The 20,612-nt window shown below is 35.6% G+C and overlaps 3 protein-coding genes across 3 annotated transcripts; all 3 read right to left on the minus strand.

Annotated features, from left to right (window-relative positions):
- Nucleotides 1-847: 847 nt before the first annotated feature.
- On the minus strand, nt 848-6,139 carry LOC106912453 (guanine nucleotide-binding protein subunit alpha-14-like). Its single transcript, XM_014979276.2, has 7 exons — nt 5,797-6,139; nt 4,626-4,810; nt 4,144-4,292; nt 3,899-4,027; nt 3,538-3,667; nt 3,289-3,442; nt 848-2,591 (listed from the first exon to the last, which is right to left on the minus strand). The coding sequence occupies exons 1-7, from the start codon at nt 5,915-5,917 to the stop codon at nt 2,401-2,403; spliced, it is 1,059 nt and encodes a 352-aa protein (XP_014834762.2). The 5' UTR covers nt 5,918-6,139; the 3' UTR covers nt 848-2,400.
- Nucleotides 6,140-6,290: 151 nt separating this feature from the next.
- LOC106912463 (guanine nucleotide-binding protein subunit alpha-14-like) lies at nt 6,291-11,922 on the minus strand. Its single transcript, XM_014979286.2, has 7 exons — nt 11,646-11,922; nt 10,067-10,251; nt 8,880-9,034; nt 8,055-8,183; nt 7,755-7,884; nt 7,497-7,650; nt 6,291-7,085 (listed from the first exon to the last, which is right to left on the minus strand). The coding sequence occupies exons 1-7, from the start codon at nt 11,761-11,763 to the stop codon at nt 6,898-6,900; spliced, it is 1,059 nt and encodes a 352-aa protein (XP_014834772.1). The 5' UTR covers nt 11,764-11,922; the 3' UTR covers nt 6,291-6,897.
- A 766-nt stretch (nt 11,923-12,688) lies between these two features.
- Nucleotides 12,689-19,678, minus strand: LOC106912471 (guanine nucleotide-binding protein subunit alpha-14-like). The gene is made up of 7 exons (XM_014979297.2): nt 19,498-19,678; nt 18,241-18,425; nt 16,619-16,773; nt 15,905-16,033; nt 14,685-14,814; nt 14,433-14,586; nt 12,689-13,542 (listed from the first exon to the last, which is right to left on the minus strand). The coding sequence occupies exons 1-7, from the start codon at nt 19,607-19,609 to the stop codon at nt 13,352-13,354; spliced, it is 1,056 nt and encodes a 351-aa protein (XP_014834783.1). The 5' UTR covers nt 19,610-19,678; the 3' UTR covers nt 12,689-13,351.
- Nucleotides 19,679-20,612: the final 934 nt, after the last annotated feature.

Raw genomic sequence — 20,612 nt, forward strand, 5'->3', positions numbered from 1 at the left:
CATAATCATGACATAACACCTGTCATGAACATGAATAAGCCTTCATGAATATTTATGACTGTTGTCATAAAGCGTCATTCGGTAAATTATGACACTTTTAATACAAAGTTGACATTATTCAAAATGTCTTCGTTATGACAACTTGACATTAACCAATAAATCATTACTGTTTAAACTTTACCTTTAATAACATAAAGTTATCTAATTTTTAAAGTGCAATCAGTAATACTTTTATAACAAATTTATAACAGTAATGATTTCTTGGTTAATGTCAAGTTGTCATAACAAAGACATTTTGAATAATGTCAACTTTGTATTAAAAGTGTCATGATTTACCAAATGACGCTTTATGACAACAGTCATAAATATTCTTGAAGGCTTATTCATGTTCATGACAGGTGTTATGTCATGTTTATGACAGTGTCATGACAGTCTTATTCACCCCCCTTCAAATAAAGTGTTACCGGAATTTGTGATATTACTGTATATTGATTTTTTATTTTTTATTTTTTTTGGCAGACCCTCATTCCAGAAGTAGCTAGCTGGTGAGCTGGTGACCGGCTCAGGCACATTTTTACATTCCTGTTGGGCAGGTGGCATGCTCCGACTCAAATGCTTGGTTGTGGCAATCTGCCTTCATTTTCATTTCATTCTAATTTTTAGCTTTATTTCCCCCCTTTGACCGTGAAACTAAAACAAAATGACTGTCTGCAAAATAAAATATGTGTTTCATAGCATGTGTGCAAGGAAAGCAGCACAATTTTAGACCTAAAAAATAATTGAAACCAGACCGGAGATGATTTTCTCTTACATATACTGTACTTCATCACAAATCCTTTAAAAAATGTAAATTAAAATTCATTTTATTTTTATATACATACAATGGAAAACAACCAGACACAGATGCAATTTAATTGAGGTCTTACAACACATGCATACGCAACATGAAGCTTTATTATTTGTACTTTGAAAAGATAGTGGTGACTAACACATATAAAAGGTTTTTTAAAATAAAAGTCCCATCATCACTGTTGATTAAAGGAAGAAAAGAAAAAGACAAGGTGCTTTATCTCTCTGCTGGGGATACTTTTACTTCCTCCTTTCAAAGCTGTTAAGCAGGAAGTGTTGCATTGTATTGAGTTGAACTCCGTCAAACCTGTCTGACAACATCGTCGTTGAAGAAGTTGTATAAAACATATACGAGAAGAACGATCAGTTCTTATTGAACGTAGGTGACTTAATATGCTTAATATGCCCAAATGCACCCTTTTGCCAAAGTGATCTATTTTAATGTATTTTTCATGGATTATTTTCTGTAATGTCTTATCCAATAAATACACTAACAGAAATTTACTCGGTCATTCCAAAATAAGGGACCTCAATAAGCATACTAATCTTATGACAAGGTTTAGTATAAACTGTGAGTCGTACACAGAATACAAGAGGACGTCGTGGCCTGATTCTAAGAGACATTCCACTCACTTCAAAGGTCACCCAGAACATGTCAGAGGAATTTGGATGAGATAAGAGTTTTGTAGATGGATAAAACACCAAACTGGAATTTGCCACATTGCAAACGTTTGAACATTTGGATCCGGGGTTTGAGAAAGGCCAGGATTAAGACTGGAAGAATATCAACCTAACAGTCAAGCATGGAGGTGGGTTGTTGTTGATGTGGAGCTGTGTTTTTTGGGGGGTTTTTTTCCCTGTTTGTTCAGAAAAATGTCTTCTAATGAAGCCTTTTTACTCACCAGATTTAAATCTGATTGAGGCATGAAAGTGTGTGTGTGTGTGTGTGTGTGTGTGTGCGTGTGTGTGTGTGTGTGTGTGTGTGTGTGTGTGTGTTTTTTCTTCTCTCTTTTACAGCTGTGCGTAGCATCAACATCTGACAAAAATAAGCTTTAGGTGGCCTGGTTGATTCACTTCAAACCAATAAGTGGAAAATCGCCTAATTTTCACTTTCTTTAAAGTTTTGCTCAAAATTTGCATGGCAGGTGGAAGGAAACACAAATGTTAAACTTTTCATTTGAACTTAGGTCATCTTCTGAGATATTATCAGTAAGTATTCTGATTGCTTAGTTAGTTTTTTTTTTGTTTTTTTTTAGTGCCATCATTTTTAACCACATCAGGATAATCTATTGAGGTGGCGAGGTTGAATATTTCTAATTACCATTACATAACTTTAATGGAATTTGTTTCATAATTTATTACTTTGGACACATAGATATTTTAAGAAAATTATGTTATTCAATACATAGAAAATAAACACCCTCACCTTTGATACTCATTATTGTTATGGTTAAAAAAACATGAGTCTGGCAGTACTCTGATATCGAAACATTGCAACATGGATTTGTAACTGTTCTTTTGTGCTGCGAAAGGTAAAAGTCATCACAAAAGTCATACAATGCCAAATTTTTCAAGGTTATCTTGAAAGAGTGTGTCTTTGACCGCTTTGAAGACAACCCGGATGTTCTCCGTGTCTGTGGCGCAGGTGAAGTGCGTATAGAGCGGTTTGGAATCCTTGCCGTGTAATTGGACGTACAGCTTCTCGATGAACCTTTGTGCTGAACCGGCATCGCCCTTCGGTCCTGTTGGAGGGATGAGTGGACAAGATTAGAATAAATCAAGGAGCTCCATTCATAATTTACCTGTTTCTATAAATATATAGCTTATCATGCATCAAACTTTTTTGCTCATGGTGCCGTGAGCTATTTGGAATTAAAAATCTGGTGGCCTTCACCAAAAGCCATCAAAAGGGAGTCTCCTTGAGGCTCAAAGTAAGGTAATGGTCCAACCCAAACCACCAGAAATGAATCATCGGTGGTTTAATTTGGTGTTAATTTTCAGGGAAGCTGAGTTTTACAGTCTAGTTCATGTTTCTCTTTATAGAGAAGTTACATAGTTCCTGTTGGACACTTTACCTTCATTAGAGGTACCACTAATTGTTGCAACCACTATGTAAAAACAGGCCATTTGAGGGTTTTTTTTGACTCTGGAATTATTTATTTATTTTGTAGGGCTTGTAGAGTGATTGTTAGTACTGTTTCCTGAAAGCAGTAAATTCTTGCTACTGAACATCAAGCCAAAAATCGCTTCAAAGACCTTCTCCTTACAAAAATCTAAACTGGAAAGCAAACAATCTTTAAAGCAAAATACTTTTTTCTTAATATGTGATTGTGAAAAGTGATAAATTGTAGAAATGTAAATAATAATTGGGACACATTTTCTCATTAAAATAAATAAATAAATAATAAAAATCAGGTGTAGCAGAATGACAAAATGTACCTGTGTATTCTGGAAAGTAGACTGCCAAATCTGACTTGGTGATTTTCTCTTCCAGAAGGTCTTTTTTGTTCAGGAAAAGGATGGTGGAAGAGTTGTGAAACCAATCAGACATGATGATTGTCTGAAACAATGCGAGGCTCTCGCGTAGTCGATTCTAAAACAGCAAATTGAAGATAAACTTAACAAACACCACGCCCGGACCCTTCTGAAGCTGCAGAACGGAGCATCAGAGATGCCATCAAAACATACCTCGTTCTGGCTTTCTAAAAGGACTTGATCGTATTCACTCAGAGCCGCCAGGAATATGACAGAAGTGACATCTTCAAAGCTATGGATCCATTTCTTCCTCTCTGATCGCTGGCCCCCTACATCTACCATCCTAGAGACAGACGACATGCTGATCTGAACTTTTGCTTGCAAATAGGTCTGACCAAAAAACTGACTTTTGCTTCTGTCTTTAAAAAAACCCCACACAAATTCAATGTGCATGCAAAATTGAAGTCCTAGAAGTTAGGGTTGAAGTGGTAAAATCAACCTTTTTCAGTGAATTTGTGATAGATATTTGATATTTGATCTATTAGATAGATAGATTTGTGAAGCAGCAGCATACCTGAAGATGACCTTTGACATATCAAACATGTACTCTATGATGCCTGTCGTGGCTACTCGGACCCTCAAAATGTCCTGAACAGTGGGGACAAAACCTGGGGCTGCGATTCTGTCCACGTCACTAAGATAACTAAAAGATTAGCAACAAAAAACACGCAGTTTTAATATTGTGACATGCATTTAGCTGTAGTGTACAGAAACTATTGTCATGCATACCCATGCTCAAATTTTTAAAATAGATCTTACTATTTGGCAGAGTCTGATAGCTGGTACTCCCTCCTACGGTCATAGCACTCTTGTATGCCGCCGTCATTCCACACTCGCTTAATGGCATCCACCTGCCAGTCCGTCAAACTGTTCAGATCCTCCACTTGGCTCAGTCTCTCCGCATTGTCCTGACGTGAAAAACATCCGGACAGCGTTTGCGACACATTTCGATCACCAATGAGTATTCGATTTCATTTGCAGAGAGTTGACGGACATATTGAATGGTGAGATTGCCAGTGAAGCAATGTGTAACAATCAGTTTCCAGAGCAAACTTAACAAAAGTCACCGGGCACGCACGATATCCCATTCATTCAAAATACAGATTCGCTACGACTAGGAGTTTGAGAGGGGCTACATTTAGCAGTGAATCAATAAAGAGACCATGGACAGCACTACAAGTCCTTTGTAATCAAAGATACGTCAGAGTAGACTTATAAACAATTGCTTTTGAGCTTCTTACAGCATTTTGAGCATCAGCATAGCCAATCTTTAGAGCCTTCATGGCATCAATCAGCGTCTGGATGGCTGTGAAGATGTTCTGGAAGATAATGCGAGTGTATTGTTTTCTGTCATTCTCACTGTACCCATTCCCATGAATGATCCTCATTTGTTTAATAAAGGTACTCTTCCCACTTTCACCAGTTCCTGCAAGAAAAAACAAAACAAAACAAACAACAACAAAAAACGAGATAATTAAATCATGAACATGTTCAAAAGGTTTGTTGACAGATCTTACATTGACTCTTTAAATATAAGATAAGGCTTCCTTGTAATCTTGTGTTTGAGTCAGGTTTATTTGCAGAGAAGGAGGAATGTGGAAGAAGAAAAGGTTTTAATGTGTTTTAATATACATGTCCTTTAGTTTTCTTTATAGTGTATTATTTAGTTGGGTAATATTGTTCTGATTTGTGTAGCTTATCTTGACATTTCTTGTTTCAGTGAAACTTCCTGGTATAAAAAAAAAAAAAAACAGAATTACAAGGAAGCCTTTTGCTGCAAAAGTAAAATATGTTGGATAAAACATTGTTAAACATTGTTGTTTGATGTATTATTTTCCAATTCATGATTAGACACTGTGATTTATTGACAACCTGAATATTTATGGAAACATTCGAGGCATTTAAAATGCACTCTCTAAAGATACAATACATTACACAAGAAAATAAGCACAGGTGATTTTTGTACACCTACTAGAAAACAACTTACCAGAGATACTACAGACCAGAGGACAAACATACAACTTGCATAAAACTTATTTGTGGTGCATTAATAAAACTTTTATTGTGAAAGAAACCACAAACCAAACACAGCATTCTTACTTTACTCAAGGTTTGAAGAACCAAATCTCTTTTTTTTGTCATTCAAAATATTTTCTACTAATATGTAAAACACATTCTTAAATTCTAAGATTCCCTAATTACTTAAAAGCTAAGTGAATATATATATATATATATATATATATATATATATATATATATATATATATATATATATATATATATATATATATATATATATATATATATATATATATATATATATATATATATAATTTAAGAATAGCAGTCAAGAAGACTAAAAACTTCTTAAGCATAATCAGAAGGAGAATCCATAATTTTCTCAGCTCTCACCTAAAAGCAGCAACTTCAATTCCCGTTTAAGGTTTAGTTTATCCCGTTTAAGTTGTCTCTCTATTTCTCTGGATATCTTCCGGCCCTCTTCTTCTTCAGGTGACAAGCAGCACCCGTCCATTGTCTTCCAAGATTAGCAGCTTCTCTTTGCTGGAGAGTGCCACATCGGTCGGAGATAAATGTGATCTGATGTTGTCAGACGTGTCAGGGAATCTTTTCCCTGAAACCAGCACATTGTTGCTGAGTTTCTGCTGCCATTCTTCCTCATACAGGATCCAGTTCAGGTACATTTTACATTCCTGCTCTGCAAGAGGCAGGTCCCACCTGAAAGGGTTTGTCATGTGGATTTGCTTTCACATTCATACTTCAATCAACAACTTTTTTTTTCAATACAAAAGGGCAAGGTGGAGAAAAGAATAAAGTGTAGGTGATTATTCTAAATGAAGTGGGTTTACACTGTTTTTTTTCCAAAAACAAATGAAAATAAAGTCAAATAAAAATCAAGGCTTTTAATTATGTACAATTCAAAGTGACAACACACATTTTAATTCAAACTGTGCAACGAAGGACACGTTAGGTTTTGCCACAAGCACGATTTGGAGACAGTGGGAACAAAAAGGTACTTTTTCTTTTTCTTGTTTTTTACCGTAAAACATTGTGTCATCATCATTGTGAAATCAAAACGAAAATAAATTCATGTCTTTTGCTTATGGTGTCTGCAGTCAGTCTTACAAAGCTGCAGAGCAGGATTTGTGGCATTTTTCATTCAAAGAAGACATCTTCTGATTCAAGTGAGTTAAAGAGTGTGTCATACTATAAACCGCGCATAATTTCCAAGTGGGCATAATAAATAAATGGCTGTACTGTACATATATTACCTCTTGCCATAGTACATTTGACACTGGACAACAATAAATATGCAGATGTTGCAATAAAACATTGTTTAAAGCCAGCGTAGATTGCCTCGCTGGCTCAGCTGTTTCTGAATTTCTCTCATTTTTCAAAATGAAAACCATAAAACCAACCAAATATTCAGTGCTGTTGCTGGAACCTGTGGTTACAGAAAAAAAACAAAAAAAACAACAACTCTCTGCTTCATTACTAAAGGTTTAAAAATTCCATGTTATCCATAAAGATTGTGTCTTTGACTGATCTGAAGACAACCTTGATGTTTTCTGTGTCTGTGGCACAGGTGAAGTGTGTGTAGAGGGGTTTATGTCGATCTTTGTGGAGGTTTTTGTACATCTTCTCAATAAACTTTTTTGCAGATTCTGCATCATGGGAAGGCCCTACGAAAGAGAAAGAGCATGACTTAAACAGCGCTGTTTGTTGAGTCGATTTCCATCAAATCTACAACAAATGTTCTGAAGAAAACTCAGAAAATGTGAACACTGCTGCATTCACTGCTCAGATGGTATAAATGCTATGTCTCCGCGTATAACACATTTTTTGGACAGAGAGCAAAAGGAAGGATTTCTTATTTGCCAGTGCAAATCTGTTTCATGTCACGAAATAAAAATGCACAGCATACAAAAATGTAAATGTAAATACAGCATCACAAATGAGGCTCAGGAAGATGAAAAGAGGAAATAGACAAGTCATTACAGAAATGTTGGAACAGAGAGAAAACTGGACCTTTTGTATAATATATAACTGAAGAGTTTGATTTTACAGTCAGAATAGAAATATCTATAATTTACCTTTGTACTCTGGAAAGTATGTCCCCAAATCAGATGTTCTGATTTTGTCTTCCAGCAAGTCTGTCTTATTCAAAAAGAGGATGGTGGACGACTCCTGAAACCACGTGGATGAGACGATTGTCTTGAACAGGGCGAGGCTCTCCTTCAGCCGGTTCTAGAGAGCAAACAGGAAGAGTTGTGCCTAATTTTAATATTTAATTGTTTTGAAACTGGAGATCAAATAATCTGTACTCGGGACTCTGGGGGATTCAAACGTACATCTGTCTGACTCTCGTAAAGGACTTGATCGTATTCGTTGAGGGCTGCCAGGAATATGATGGAGGTGACGTTTTCAAAGGAATGGATCCATTTCTTCCTTTGGGAGCGCTGGCCACCCACATCCACCATCCTATATGAACAGCAACGATTTTATTTAGTCACTCATTTTATTGATTTCCTTCAAAAGGTTAAATTAAAAAAAAAAACTGTAATCACTAGAGAAGACATTTTTTTTGTTTCCATATAAATTTTCTGTTAACAGTTTGGCTTCCAGCTAATCAAACCAATATAAAATCATACCTGAAGATGGCTTGCTTCATGTCAAATAGGTACTCTATGATCCCCGAGGTGGGAACCCTGACCCTTAAGATGTCCTGCAGAGTGGGAACGTAATCTGGGGCCGTGATCCTGTCCATATCACTCAGATAACTAAAATGAAAAAATAAATAAAATAAATTATATATATATATATATATATATATATATATATATATATATATATATATACATATATATATATATGAAAGAGTCTTGTCTATGATTGTTGTCATGAAGCGTCATTCTGTACGTCTTATGCATGTAAAGTGTTACTGTGTTCACTTCTTCCTACTCGTTTTCAAAAAGTAGTGATAAGCAAATAATTGTGTTCTTGTTTATGTAATCTCATGTTATTTCTCTGTCCCAATGATTGCTTGTTCTCTTGTTTTTGAAAACCTATAATAAATAAAAATAAGAAAATACAGTCTTAATTATGATAAACTGTTGGCCAGAAAATTCACATTCATAGAGTCTTTAATTTCACAGGAGTCACAGACCCAACCATTCATCCTGTCACTTGTTTTTTATTTTTATTTATTTTTATTTCATCACTTGTGAAGTTCTTCCCAATTTGTATAATTATATCTTATTTGTGTGTTTCTGTATGATTATTTGTACCAGCCTGGGGTGGAAAAATATTATTTTTGATGTATAGTTGTGCATAAGAGACAAAAAAAATTCTTGAATTTTAAATTAACCACACAATAGCAAACAGAAGGTCAGATTATTTTGTGATATTGGAAAAACAGGACAGCAACTTTGTAACACTGAAATCTGACATGAAAAGGGGGGAGAAAACAGGTTTACTATTTGGCAGAGTCTGACAGCTGGAACTCTCGCCTCCTGTCGTAACACTGCTGTACTCCTTGGTCACTCCACACTCGCTTAATGGCGTCCACCTGCCAGGGCTCCAGTGTTTTCACCTGAATTTCCTCCACTTCTCTCAGTTTTTCAGCATAGCGCTAAAGCAAAAGACAACAAAAACAAAACATTCACGAGAGAGTCAACTAAAAAGAGCTCTGAAATAATGTGAAATGTAGAAGTTTATGCTGGCTAGTAGATTGATGGCGTATCATTAGAGGAATTCTGTCAGTCCTGGAAATAAACAGACCCGTTGCCTCAGGTTACATAGAGGACCTGAGGACCAGAATCTTCTCAGTGATATTCTGTGAAGTTATACTTGGTAAAAAAAAAAATTTCAATGCAGGCCACAGAAAAAAATTTTCCTGCAACCGTAAGCTTGTCATAAAAGCAAATAGATCTTTGGAGTGGTGGACGCGAATGAGCCAATCAGATTTTCATCCGCTACTTTAAAACAACAGAAACTAAAAATAATCATAGTAGTGTGATGCATTGACAGTGAGAAATAACTGTCTGCATTTCATTGATGAGCATGGGGGGTATTTTGTTCTGCCACACAATGAGTTCGAATGATGATGTTTGAACCTGTTTGTCGTATCAGTCAGCCAGATCAATGCCGAACCATCAGGCCTCCCCAGAACCAAGTAAACTTTTGGATTGTGTGTCAGCTGTGCAGAAGTGTTCGTGTGCCTTTAGGATCTTGAAGAGATTTGTTCGACTAAAGTAACGTTGTATTACAGACGGTTGTTGACTGTGCAATAGTTTTAAGAACAAGACAAGAAAACAAACGGGAACTCCCAGATGCACTGGCAGGATGGAAGGAAATAAGAGGATCAAAACTGACCACAAATTGACCTCATGTAGGTTAGCACTGGTAGGATTGATTGATATGTTTATTTATGTATTTATTATTTTCTTTCTCACATACATATGCATTTTTGAACAGTTTAAACTGTGGACAAGGCAACGACCTGGCCATACGAAGGCAAATGCTACCAAGAGACTCCAGCTTCCCAGTGATAAAAATCCACAGACATATTTTGATGGAATCATATGCTTTTCAACAAGAATTTCAGGATATTGTTTCTTGCTTGTTTTGCTAACGACACACAAAAAAGTACACAGGTTCTTACGATATTCATTTCATCAAGATAGTCGATCTTCAGAGTCCCCATGGCCTCAATCAGAGCCTGGATGGCTGTGATGATGTTCTGACACACCAGCTTGATAAAACCTTTCCTGTCAGATTCGCTGTAGCCGTTGCCATGGATGATCCTCATCTGCTTGATGAAGGTGCTCTTCCCGCTTTCACCAGTTCCTAAGTAATTAGAATAAATGAGATGAAAAGCAGAGTAAAGACAATAAAAAAAATCAGATTGAAAAACATAAACATGCAACAAATGTGCCTAAAATTGTAGCATGTAATGTAAAGAGGAGTTTCCATTTTAAATATCAAATAAGGATGGACTTTTTTTTGCAGTAGTACATGGAAAAAGATTTTTTCTACTATTATAGTAATCAGCCTCTTGTCATACTGTTATGTTGCGTTCTACATTGCAAACACAAATGGTTTGATTTTAAAATTTACAAAAAACAGCAAGCGCTGAAATACCAGTGGAAGTTTTGGAAAACTATTTGGCCTGTTTTATAAATCATACACAATTAGCTTTGTCCTGCCAGTACGTTAACATGTCGCCAGCGTTATCTGTTGTCCACGTTTCAGATTTAGGAATGAGACACTTAAGTCTTTTGTTCACATCATTTAGACAGCCTGATGGCAAGATGCTGGCACCGACATATTTCAGTGTTCTGCAGGACATCCTGTGTTCGTTTCTGACCACATTTGTGGCTCTGCATGTTGGTCCAAGTGATAAGCTTTGGTTTTTCCCTACACCAGGTCTCCTACACGGCTATTTGACAAAGTGCAAATTAATTGCCATGCCAGCAGAGCCTGCCATCTGTGTTGCGGATCTCTACGTCTCCTCCAAAATTATCGTCGATCTCTGGGCATTCTGTCTCTCCTTTCCAGGCCTGTCAGTTTAGGCAAGCAGCAATGTCAAGATTACACAACAGTTTCATGTTACTCTTCTCTGTTTGTGAATTAAATGTGGTCTGAGAAACGTTGGGATATTGCTTTAAAAGCTGACCCTGTCTTAATTTTTTCTACAACTATATTCCTGACCTGTCTGGTACAGTTCTTGTTCCACATGATGTTTTTTTTTTTTTCTTACCAATGTAAAATAAAGATCTTCACATAATAGCTGGATTTATATTGACATTAAAGGACTCAGATGTGGACTCTGTTGACTAATAAGTCATTAAATGAAACAAATCTATCTCCAGGTTGTCAAAAGAATTATTGATATTTGTGTCAATATTTTTAATTTTTTGGGTTATAACATGAAATACAATAAAATGTGCTCACATTTGTATTTGGCACAAAATGTGGAAAAGTGTGAGGGATTCAAATATTTTCTCAAGGCAGTGTCCATCAGCTACTTTTTCTTTAAAAAAAGTCAATTTCTACAAGTCAAATCTTGACAACAATTATACAGAAGAAACTAGGAAGGACGGATCCTGAGGAAAGAGGAAAAGAAACTAAAACAGCTGAATACCATTTCCGCCAATAAAAACCCAGAGACCTAAAGACTCACCTTCATCACATGGAGTCACCAAAGAGGGAACACACAAAAGACATTTCAGAAATCTCACCTAAAAGCAGCAGCTTCAGCTCCTTATTATTTTCTTTCTCTTTCCTTAGTTGCCTGTCTATTTCTCTGGATATTCTCTGGCTTTCTTTTTCCTCGGGAGACACATAGCAACAGTCCATTGTTGTCCAAATTCACTGGCTGCTTTTCAGATACGCTGCCGCTGCCGACTGGAATGAGTGAAACGTGTTTGCTGTGGAGTTTTTCATGCCTGCCAGGTAAACCTGTATGTCTCAGGACAGGCGGATTGTCAACGTGTTAGTCATTCTTCCTCAAGCCGGTAAACTTTACATACCTGCTGTGCAGGAGGCAGGCCGTGAATGAAGAGCTTTGACGTCATGGACAACTCCACTCTTAGGTGGAGTTGTTCTCTAAACAATACAGGAGAAATATCTTGACATAGAATGTTTATTTTTTATTTTTATTAAAAAAAAAAAAGCAATAGTTTTCAGGTGGTCTTCTTTGTGTGAGACAGCTTCATAACTTGTCTTTGGCCAAAAGTGAACACGGCTGGAAAGATACTTTTTTTTTTCTTTAACGATTTGGGCACACCCTGGAGTGATTCACACTGTGCTTAATGCCAACGAAGACATGTTGTTCTTTTCTTTTCTTTTGTCAAAGCGGCTTTGTTGAACTTTCCTGGGAGGGTTTTCCAAAACTGTAAAATCACAAGTAATCCAGATTAAAGAAGAGAGGTATCACGAAAACCTTCTCTACAAAAAAGTCAATTCCTTTTTTCTGAAACATCAAATCCATTTTAGACTAATAGAAAAAGTCCTGACTTGAATCTGTCAAGGGAGTCAACAGTGATAAGGGTGATGGCACGGAGGCCTTCCAACTTCAAAGACTTGGAGGTTGTCATAACAAATAAATATATTACCTACCAGTGGTAAAGCTGGTCAGAAATGATTTAAATAATTAGAAATGCTGTAATCCCAGTTAAAATTTTTCCATTGACGACTGAGAAGGGAATATACTTTTTATTACACTTATAGACATGACCTTTTTTTTTATAAATTAGATTGTAAATAAAAACATTGCCCCAAATTTATTTTATATGTTTTATTAAACAATCTCATTTCATATCAGACAAAAAATAATAATTTAAATCTAAATCTGGCGAAGATATAAAGAAAAACAATAACAAAGTTATGATAAACTGTATGCAGTCTTGTCGTATGTGCTTTCATATTTACACTCTAATGGACGGAGAGAAAAAATAACACAGGCAAATAAAAGACAAAATCTATATTTCTTCCAAATGTAGCAGCTAGAACAGCTTCTGAACAGTCTTTTAATTGAATCATGTTAAAACATAATGTATTGTTTGAAATGTACAATCTAAAAGTGTCAAACAGATACACTTTAACACAATTTAAAACATGTAATGAAGACAATAGGAGCAAAACTACTTATTTCACTGAACACATTAACATTAGCATCAGTGTAATCTAATGCTTGCAGAGCTATTTTTAATTTCCGCCTCTCAAAGCTGTAGGCCAGGACATGTGGCATTCTTCCTCAATAAAATATTCATTGAAATTTCTGGAATATGTAATCATCCCCAGGACGTTATGATCCAAATAACCAACAAGCCCTTTCATTCTGGGGCTTAAAAAAGGCAGCAGTTCAAGGAAAATTGGTTTTTGACTGGTTTGAAGACAGCATGGATGTTCTTCTCTGTGACGCATTACAACTTTTGGCTCTGGCTCATAAAACTCCCAAATGTTTCAAATGCTCTTGTAAGATCGTGTCTTCCACTGATTTGAAGACGAAGCGGATGTTTTCGGTGTCGGTGGCGCAGGTGAAGTGTGTGTAGAGGGGTTTGTCCTGCTCTTTGTGACGCCTGATGTACATCTGATGGATGAAGTGTTTTGCCGATTCAGCATCGCATTGAGGCCCTGTGAGAATGAGAGCGGTCAGAATCAGCACGAATAACGTAGCACTTACAAATCACAAAACCAACACAGAATGTCGAATTATATTATGTATTCGACCTGGGAAGAGCATAAATCACATGAAGTCTCAATATGTGACTTTCAGATGTGTTTAAAGAGTTAATTATTTTTGTTACCTTGATCTACTGTCATTGCAGAAGTAGTGTTTTCTTTCACTTTGCTTACTAAGTCATTGATTCAGCACACACACGTCTTCTGTATTACATTATCTGCATTTCATTATTTTACTTGATCAGTTTTGTGAACACAAGTTGACAGTAAGAGTTTGTCCCTTAAAGGGTTTTCTGTGCAAATCAATGTAAAATCAATAAATGTTTGTTGGATTATAACAGTGAGTGTTTTAATCTCACTGCTTCCTGTGTCGACTGGGATCTTGGAGAATTAAAATTGTACTGAGCGGGTGAACAGATGCATCAGTAATGACATTAATATTTTATACATTTTCATCATTTTGAGACTGACTGTGAAATAAGATTTTTTTTTTCCTGTGGTAGTTTGATTTATTTATATGTCACAAGATAATGACACTAGTAAAAAAAAAAAAACACTGAAATCTATGAATTTATCTAGCATATCATGAAACAATAATATTATAATAATGTCATTTCCAATCTCATTTTCATTCATTTGTAATCAACCAGAACAGTTATTAGTTACTTATTAATTTGTGCTTCATCCCTTGATGTTTTTTGTAAACAATAATAGCATATAACTCATGCATTTATTTGTGTTGTATTATTTGTTGGACTTGTTTTAATTTTGACTGAAATTCAGAATAACAGATAAAAACACGGGTCTACACTGTAGAAATGTAGAGCAATCCCATAATTTACCGTTGTACTTTGGGAAGTAAGTTGCCAAATGTGACGTTTTGATTTTCTCCTGCAGCAGGTCCGTTTTGTTCAGAAACAGGATAGTGGAGGACTTCTTAAACCAACTGGATGAAATGAGAGTCTTGAACAGGGCGAGGCTCTCCACCAGTCGGTTCTAAAAAGGCAGAAATTACAACAAAACTTAAAAACGAACCCATTTAAAGCTGCAAAACCATAGAAAAAGGATAGAGACACCATTGGATCAGAACGTACAGCTGTCTGAGTCTCGTAAAGGACTTGATCGTATTCGTTGAGGGCTGCCAGGAATATGATGGAGGTGACGTTTTCAAAGCAGTGGATCCACTTCTTCCTTTGAGAACGCTGGCCACCGACATCCACCATCCTGAAAACAAAGAAGTGTTGCTTTTAAATATATTAACTTCATAACTTGCATATATATATATATATATATATATATATATATATATATATATATATATATATATATATATATATATATATATATTTTTTTTTTTTTTTTTTTTTTTTAATTTTAAATTTTAAATTTTCTGAAATTTTGCGAAATTAAAGCTTAATTTTGGTATAATGTAAAGATTTCATGGACCTGACGAGCTACAATATGGCCTCCTTCAGAATAAAATCATATAAATTGAGGTAGTTTGGCATTTCGTCAACTCCGTCAGAGTTTTTCTGACTCTTTCAGTGAAATTGTTGTCAAATTTCACTTAATTGTGCAACTAATTCATTTTAATGTATTTTACATGAATTGCATTACTTCACATGTATCAAGTTTTTCATTTTATTCACTAGTTTGTCACCACCTTCAGTTCTGTGTCAACTCCGTCATGCACTGTCAACTCCATCAGATGGACTTTTTCTTGTTTTTTGTTTTAAATAATATTTATTTTATTTCTTGAGAAGCATTTGTCTATAAATTGAGTAGAAATATCACTAATGGGGTATTTTAAAAATCATTTTCGATTTATTTTTGTCAGATGGTGATGACAAAGTTTTGGGTCAGGTCGATTAAAAATGTAATTTTTTAAAAAAAATTCGCAACTGGGAGCCTGTACCTTAGCATCTTCATATTTTCTAAACATTATTTGTCATATTTGCATACATAAGGTTGAGAAATAATTAAAAAAATAATATGGGAAAATTAAAACCCATTTTGTCCCTATTCTCAAGAATCACTGATGTATACACTGCTCAAAAAAATAAAGGGAACATTTCACTTTAATTGTGTGTGTGGCTCCAAATCCAGGCCTCCATTGGTTAATAAATTTGATTTCCATTGATGATTTTTGTGTGATTTTGTTGTCAGCACATTCAACTTTGTACAGAACAAAGTATTCAATGAGAATATTTCATTCATTCAGATCTAGGATGTGTTATTTGAGTGTTCCCTTTATTTTTTTGAGCAGTGTATATATATATATTTCCTTTATAGGTAGTTAAAAAGTGGATCTTACCTGAATATGACTGATCTCATGGGAAACGGGTATTCTATAATGCCCGTGGTGGGAACCCTGACCCTCAAGATGTCCTGCAGAGTGGGAACGTAATCTGGGGCCGTGATTCGGTCTATGTCACTCAAATAACTAAGAAGTAAGAAAAAAAAGTAATACAATTAAATAAAATTTGCTGACATGACAATCTAAAGCAGAATGTAGTTCAAGCTCATTTATAAAGGAAACTTGATGAAACCATTTATGCACACTTGATATAAAGACAGTCTTTATTCTAACTTTCTTCACTATGTCTTATCATTAGCTTTCTACCACTTCAGATGTTGCATCAGTTCAAATCAATATATTCACACAGTGCCAATTCACAACAAATATAATCTCAAGGCACTTTACAAAAAGAGAAAAAAAGTCAATCATATAGGCAGAATCAAAGTCAATTGCATAATTTCAATGTGATAATAGTCAATCAACACAGTCAAGATCAGCGATTTATTTTTCTATGTTTATTCTTGTTATCAACTAATCAATCTACATAAACTTGTTTTGTCACAAAAAGAATTAGGGTGTTTGAGCTGTCACTTTAAAATACACTTGTAGGTGTATTTTAAAGAATCCTACTGTAAAATTAAATATATACGTACACAACAAAAATGACACAGAATCAATCCTACATCTCATACATGCTAAAGAGTACTGTAAAACTGAAAAAGAGCTCACTATTTAGCAGAGTCTGACAGCTGGAACTCCCTCCTCCGGTCATAACACTTTTGCACCCCGAGGTCACTCCATACTCGCTTAATTGCATCCACCTGCCAGAAATCTAACCTATACACCTCGGTGGAATCCACTGGGCTCAGTTTGTCTGCATAGCTCTGAAACAAACAAACAAAACGACATCCAGAACTGAGTCAACTGAAACCATTTTTTTTTAGATTAAACCTTCAAAATCCACTGAAAAACTGTTGTAAAGATGTTCAACCGAGCCTCACTCTTAAGCAGAGTGATGAACATGTTAACAGATTAACTGTAAAATGGTAATCCTATGTATTGCACAGCTGATGCGTCTTTTTAATTTTTCAACTTCAGTATTTTCCTTGAAAATTTGTAAGATTAAAAAAAAAAGGATTAAATTTTGGGTCCAGAACTTTAAATGATGATTTGTAGAATCCTTAAGAAATATCTCTTCCCAGACACGTCACCGACCGGGAAGAGGAAGAGGTTGTTGAGAATTAAAGTGTGGATCTGAATAACTTTTAATTGACTTGTACAAAAAGGTGATAAGCATAATCTAATGCACTGAAAAACATTGACGTTTGTGGAAAAATTCTGGAGAACCTTTTCCATCCTTGGTATTGGGAGGTATGTATATCCTGCTGGGATCTGCTACGGGGGGCAGCATCAGCACTAGAAATGTCAACAGACTGATGAAGCAGGCATCATTTTTCAAAAGCTTTAAACTTTATATATTATATCACTTTATACTAAGTTTTAAACATGGCCAAAAACATACATTTGCTCAATAATACATCCCCACAAGATAACAGCTAATGACACAATGTGAGTGTGACTGCCTGGCTGCATGCCAAGCACAAAGAAGAACATTTTTTTAAAATTCACAATCTATGTTTAAAGTCAAGAATTGACCTGAAGTCTCTACATGGCAGTAAAATATTTTTAAAAAGAATGCACTGGAGTCGATTAAACAGTTGAACTAATTCATTTTTTCCTCTGGGGTACATTTAACAATAATCTTGAATTTGCCCAGATATCAGCAATGCATGGTTTGAATTAATGTAAATTACCTAACAAAGCTTTTGCAATAACAAGTAATTCAGATTTTCTCATAAAGATCCTGCAAAGTTTTGAATGGGGGGGAATAAACGAAAAAGAAAAGAGATTAAACAAGTTGAATAAAGGGTAATCATTGTCTATCCATTTTGTTGTGATGCTGACAGAGGTTAATGTTAACTTTTTGATAAAAAGAAAAGTAATTTTCTTTCAGTCAAATTGTTTCACCTCTGCCAATTCTTTGGAAATAATATAAAAGGAAGATGTGAAATGGATTTTCTCAGGAAAGATAAATATGGATGTAATGATAGCCTGCATCACCGTTGAAGAGTTTAAATTATGAAACACCAGCAGCAGTAGCACAACCGTTCGTGAGTAATCTCTGTAAGGAGACGGCATCCTGTCTATCAGTGATGGAAGATACTCCGACAATTTGAAACAAATTGCTAGATTTATTTTTTCCTGAGTCACTTTTTCTGTCATTTTCTCTTGTTCTTTGTCCAACAAAAGATCCTAGATGATCAGAAGGAACATTAAGAAAAGTCTCTTACGATATTTTCGTCATCAAGATAGTCGATCTTCAGAGTCCCCATGGCCTCAATTAGAGCCTGGACGGCTGTGATGATGTTCTGACACACCAGCTTGATAAAACCTTTCCTTTCAGATTCACTGTATCCACTGCCATGGATGATCCTCATCTGCTTGATGAAGGTGCTCTTTCCGCTTTCACCGGTACCTAGGAAAACGTCCAAAGTATTAAAAGCAAAGCAAAGAATGAAATGTACGGCAAAGGAAATGACATCAATACATCACTACTGGACTTAATTTAGGGGGGGGGGAAAGCAACGATGTTTAATTATATTTTGGATTTATCTAAAGTAAAGATGGACGGTTTCGTCTCAAGCAAAAACTGCAGGTGTAGAATGTACAAAAAGACGGAAATCCTGCCAACTCAGTCAGATTAAATGGAAACAACAATTTTCAACTCTCACCAAAGATTCTCGATTTGATTTAGAAGTAGGCTTTTACTGAGTCATTTCAATGTGTGTCAAAGGTCGTCAGAGACTTTTGCAGTCTCTAACGATTTTTTTTTCTTCCTGGATTCTATTTGGCAAAATCCATCTTACCATCAAAAAGAAAGTGAAGTGAAATGTTGAAGTCTAAGTGGGGCAGAGTTGTTTTGGAAGGAAAAGGGAGGGCACTATCAGACAGGTGGTCATATTGTTTTGCCTAATCTGCATATAATGTGATGTCACAATCCAAATGCAAACAGCAAATTTCTTTGAACTTGAGGCAACCCACTTCCTTGTCTTTAGAAAATATGCAAACAATGTCTGTTCAGTAATGTCAGCAGATGTTGACACTAAAACTAGAATAATAAAAAAAATTTTAAAAAAGTGTCCAAATTCAGGCAGCAGGAGGCAGGTTCATGTTTCAAAGACAAAAACTTTTGACAAAATGCACCACAGGAAACCCCCAAACCAGAAAACATTGATGAATCTAAACTTGATGCTCTGTCAGCTGCCTAAAACACACACAAAAGTGTGTGTGTATGCGTGTGTGTGTGTGTGTGTGTGTCCGTGTGTGTAAAGAGGTTATCAACAGATAAACAAGGGTCTAGGTAGATATAGCAATTGAGGGTTGAGAAACTGGCAACTTATGTTAAGATCAAATGAAAAATATGCATAGACATTTACAGAATGTATCCAACTAGCAATAAAAACAGTGTCTGATTCATTAATGTGAGCTTAAAGCCAGGCCACGGCAAAACGCCTGAAAACTGATCGAGATTATTTCTAAAATCTTACCTAAAAGCAGCAGCTTCACCTCCTTTTTCAGTTTTTGTTGGTCCCTTCTAAGCTCTTTTTCTATTTCTCTACTCAAGCGTTCCTCCGGAGACAAGTCGCAGCACCTCAGCATTGTTGACCAAGTTAATCAGCTGCGGTTTGTCAAACTGTGAAGGAGGTGATCGGTGAACTAAATGCACGTTGATGTTTTTCATACCTGCCCAGTGAGGGACATCTCAGAACAGGCTGATTGTCACGAGTCACTTTTCCAGTTTTGCTACATTTAGCATTCCTGCCATGCAGGAGGCAGACTGCGACTGAAGGGAAAGGCTGAAACTGCTAACTGTCTTTTTGTTTTTTCCAACCAGCGTTTAGAAAAATCTGTTGTCAAGCAGAACTAGGATAGAGAATGTTTCTTTAACCATGAGGTGTTGAAGAAGATAGAGAAAATGCAGCCGAGCATAGTAATTATTAATAATTATTCACTTTCATTGGCTACCAGAAGGGAGCATGACAGGAAAGACAAACAGATTACAGGCACACCTAGAATGACTTGTTCTGTGTATGCTGTCAGCCCATTGACATGGGATTTACTGTAAATGTAGGTCTTTGACATTTCATCTTAGTTAAATGTAACCTGATAAATTTTAAAAAAGTAATAAATGGTCCAGAGTTCAAAGAAGTATTGTAGGAAAAGACAAAGCAAGCCAGTCTAGCTAGTTCTGTAAAAATATAAGTGATAAGGCTCCCTCTAGAACAAAACGTCATTCTTATAATCCCCATGGATTTCTTTTTCTTTTCAAAATTTCACTAGGATTTCAAAATTAATTAAACAAAAAGCCAGGTGCATTTACAGAAATAAACAATAAAAACGAGCTAAAGGTTGAATCACATGAAAAAAAGCACATGTTTATAGTTATTACTGCTTTCACACAAATGGGAAAGTTGTACAATCTGTGATGTTATGTTGGTTAGTTTCATTTATGAAGAATTGAAAAGATTGTCTTGCAACAGAAAATTTTAGCTAATGACAATGACATCTTGCCAATTAAATAAGTCAAAATGAACCAAATACTAAACTCTAATTTAGTTGATATAGTTTTCAGAACTCCCCAGATTTAATGCTTCTGAATGAT

This window comes from Poecilia mexicana, unplaced genomic scaffold, assembly GCF_051168715.1.
Source record: "Poecilia mexicana isolate PSO_F unplaced genomic scaffold, ASM5116871v1 scaffold_12, whole genome shotgun sequence".
Taxonomy (NCBI): domain Eukaryota; kingdom Metazoa; phylum Chordata; class Actinopteri; order Cyprinodontiformes; family Poeciliidae; genus Poecilia; species Poecilia mexicana.

What these genes read in the sequence shown, in the direction of transcription:
- LOC106912471 (XM_014979297.2), bottom strand. Translation starts at nt 19,609, where the DNA reads ATGCTGAGGTGCTGCGACTTGTCTCCGGAGGAACGCTTGAGTAGAGAA. An exon ending in GGTGAAGCTGCTGCTTTTAG is followed by an intron (nt 18,426 to 19,497) that starts GTAAGATTTTAG and finishes ACGTTTTCCTAG; the next exon opens with GTACCGGTGAAAGCGGAAAG. An exon ending in ATGAGATCAGTCATATTCAG is followed by an intron (nt 14,815 to 15,904) that starts GTAAGATCCACT and finishes CTTTGTTTTCAG; the next exon opens with GATGGTGGATGTCGGTGGCC.
- LOC106912463 (XM_014979286.2), bottom strand. Translation starts at nt 11,763, where the DNA reads ATGGACTGTTGCTATGTGTCTCCCGAGGAAAAAGAAAGCCAGAGAATA. An exon ending in GCTGAAGCTGCTGCTTTTAG is followed by an intron (nt 10,252 to 11,645) that starts GTGAGATTTCTG and finishes CTAATTACTTAG; the next exon opens with GAACTGGTGAAAGCGGGAAG. An exon ending in TTTACGAGAGTCAGACAGAT is followed by an intron (nt 7,651 to 7,754) that starts GTACGTTTGAAT and finishes TTTGCTCTCTAG; the next exon opens with AACCGGCTGAAGGAGAGCCT.
- LOC106912453 (XM_014979276.2), bottom strand. Translation starts at nt 5,917, where the DNA reads ATGGACGGGTGCTGCTTGTCACCTGAAGAAGAAGAGGGCCGGAAGATA. An exon ending in ATTGAAGTTGCTGCTTTTAG is followed by an intron (nt 4,811 to 5,796) that starts GTGAGAGCTGAG and finishes TTTTTCTTGCAG; the next exon opens with GAACTGGTGAAAGTGGGAAG. An exon ending in ATGCTGATGCTCAAAATGCT is followed by an intron (nt 4,293 to 4,625) that starts GTAAGAAGCTCA and finishes TTTTCACGTCAG; the next exon opens with GACAATGCGGAGAGACTGAG.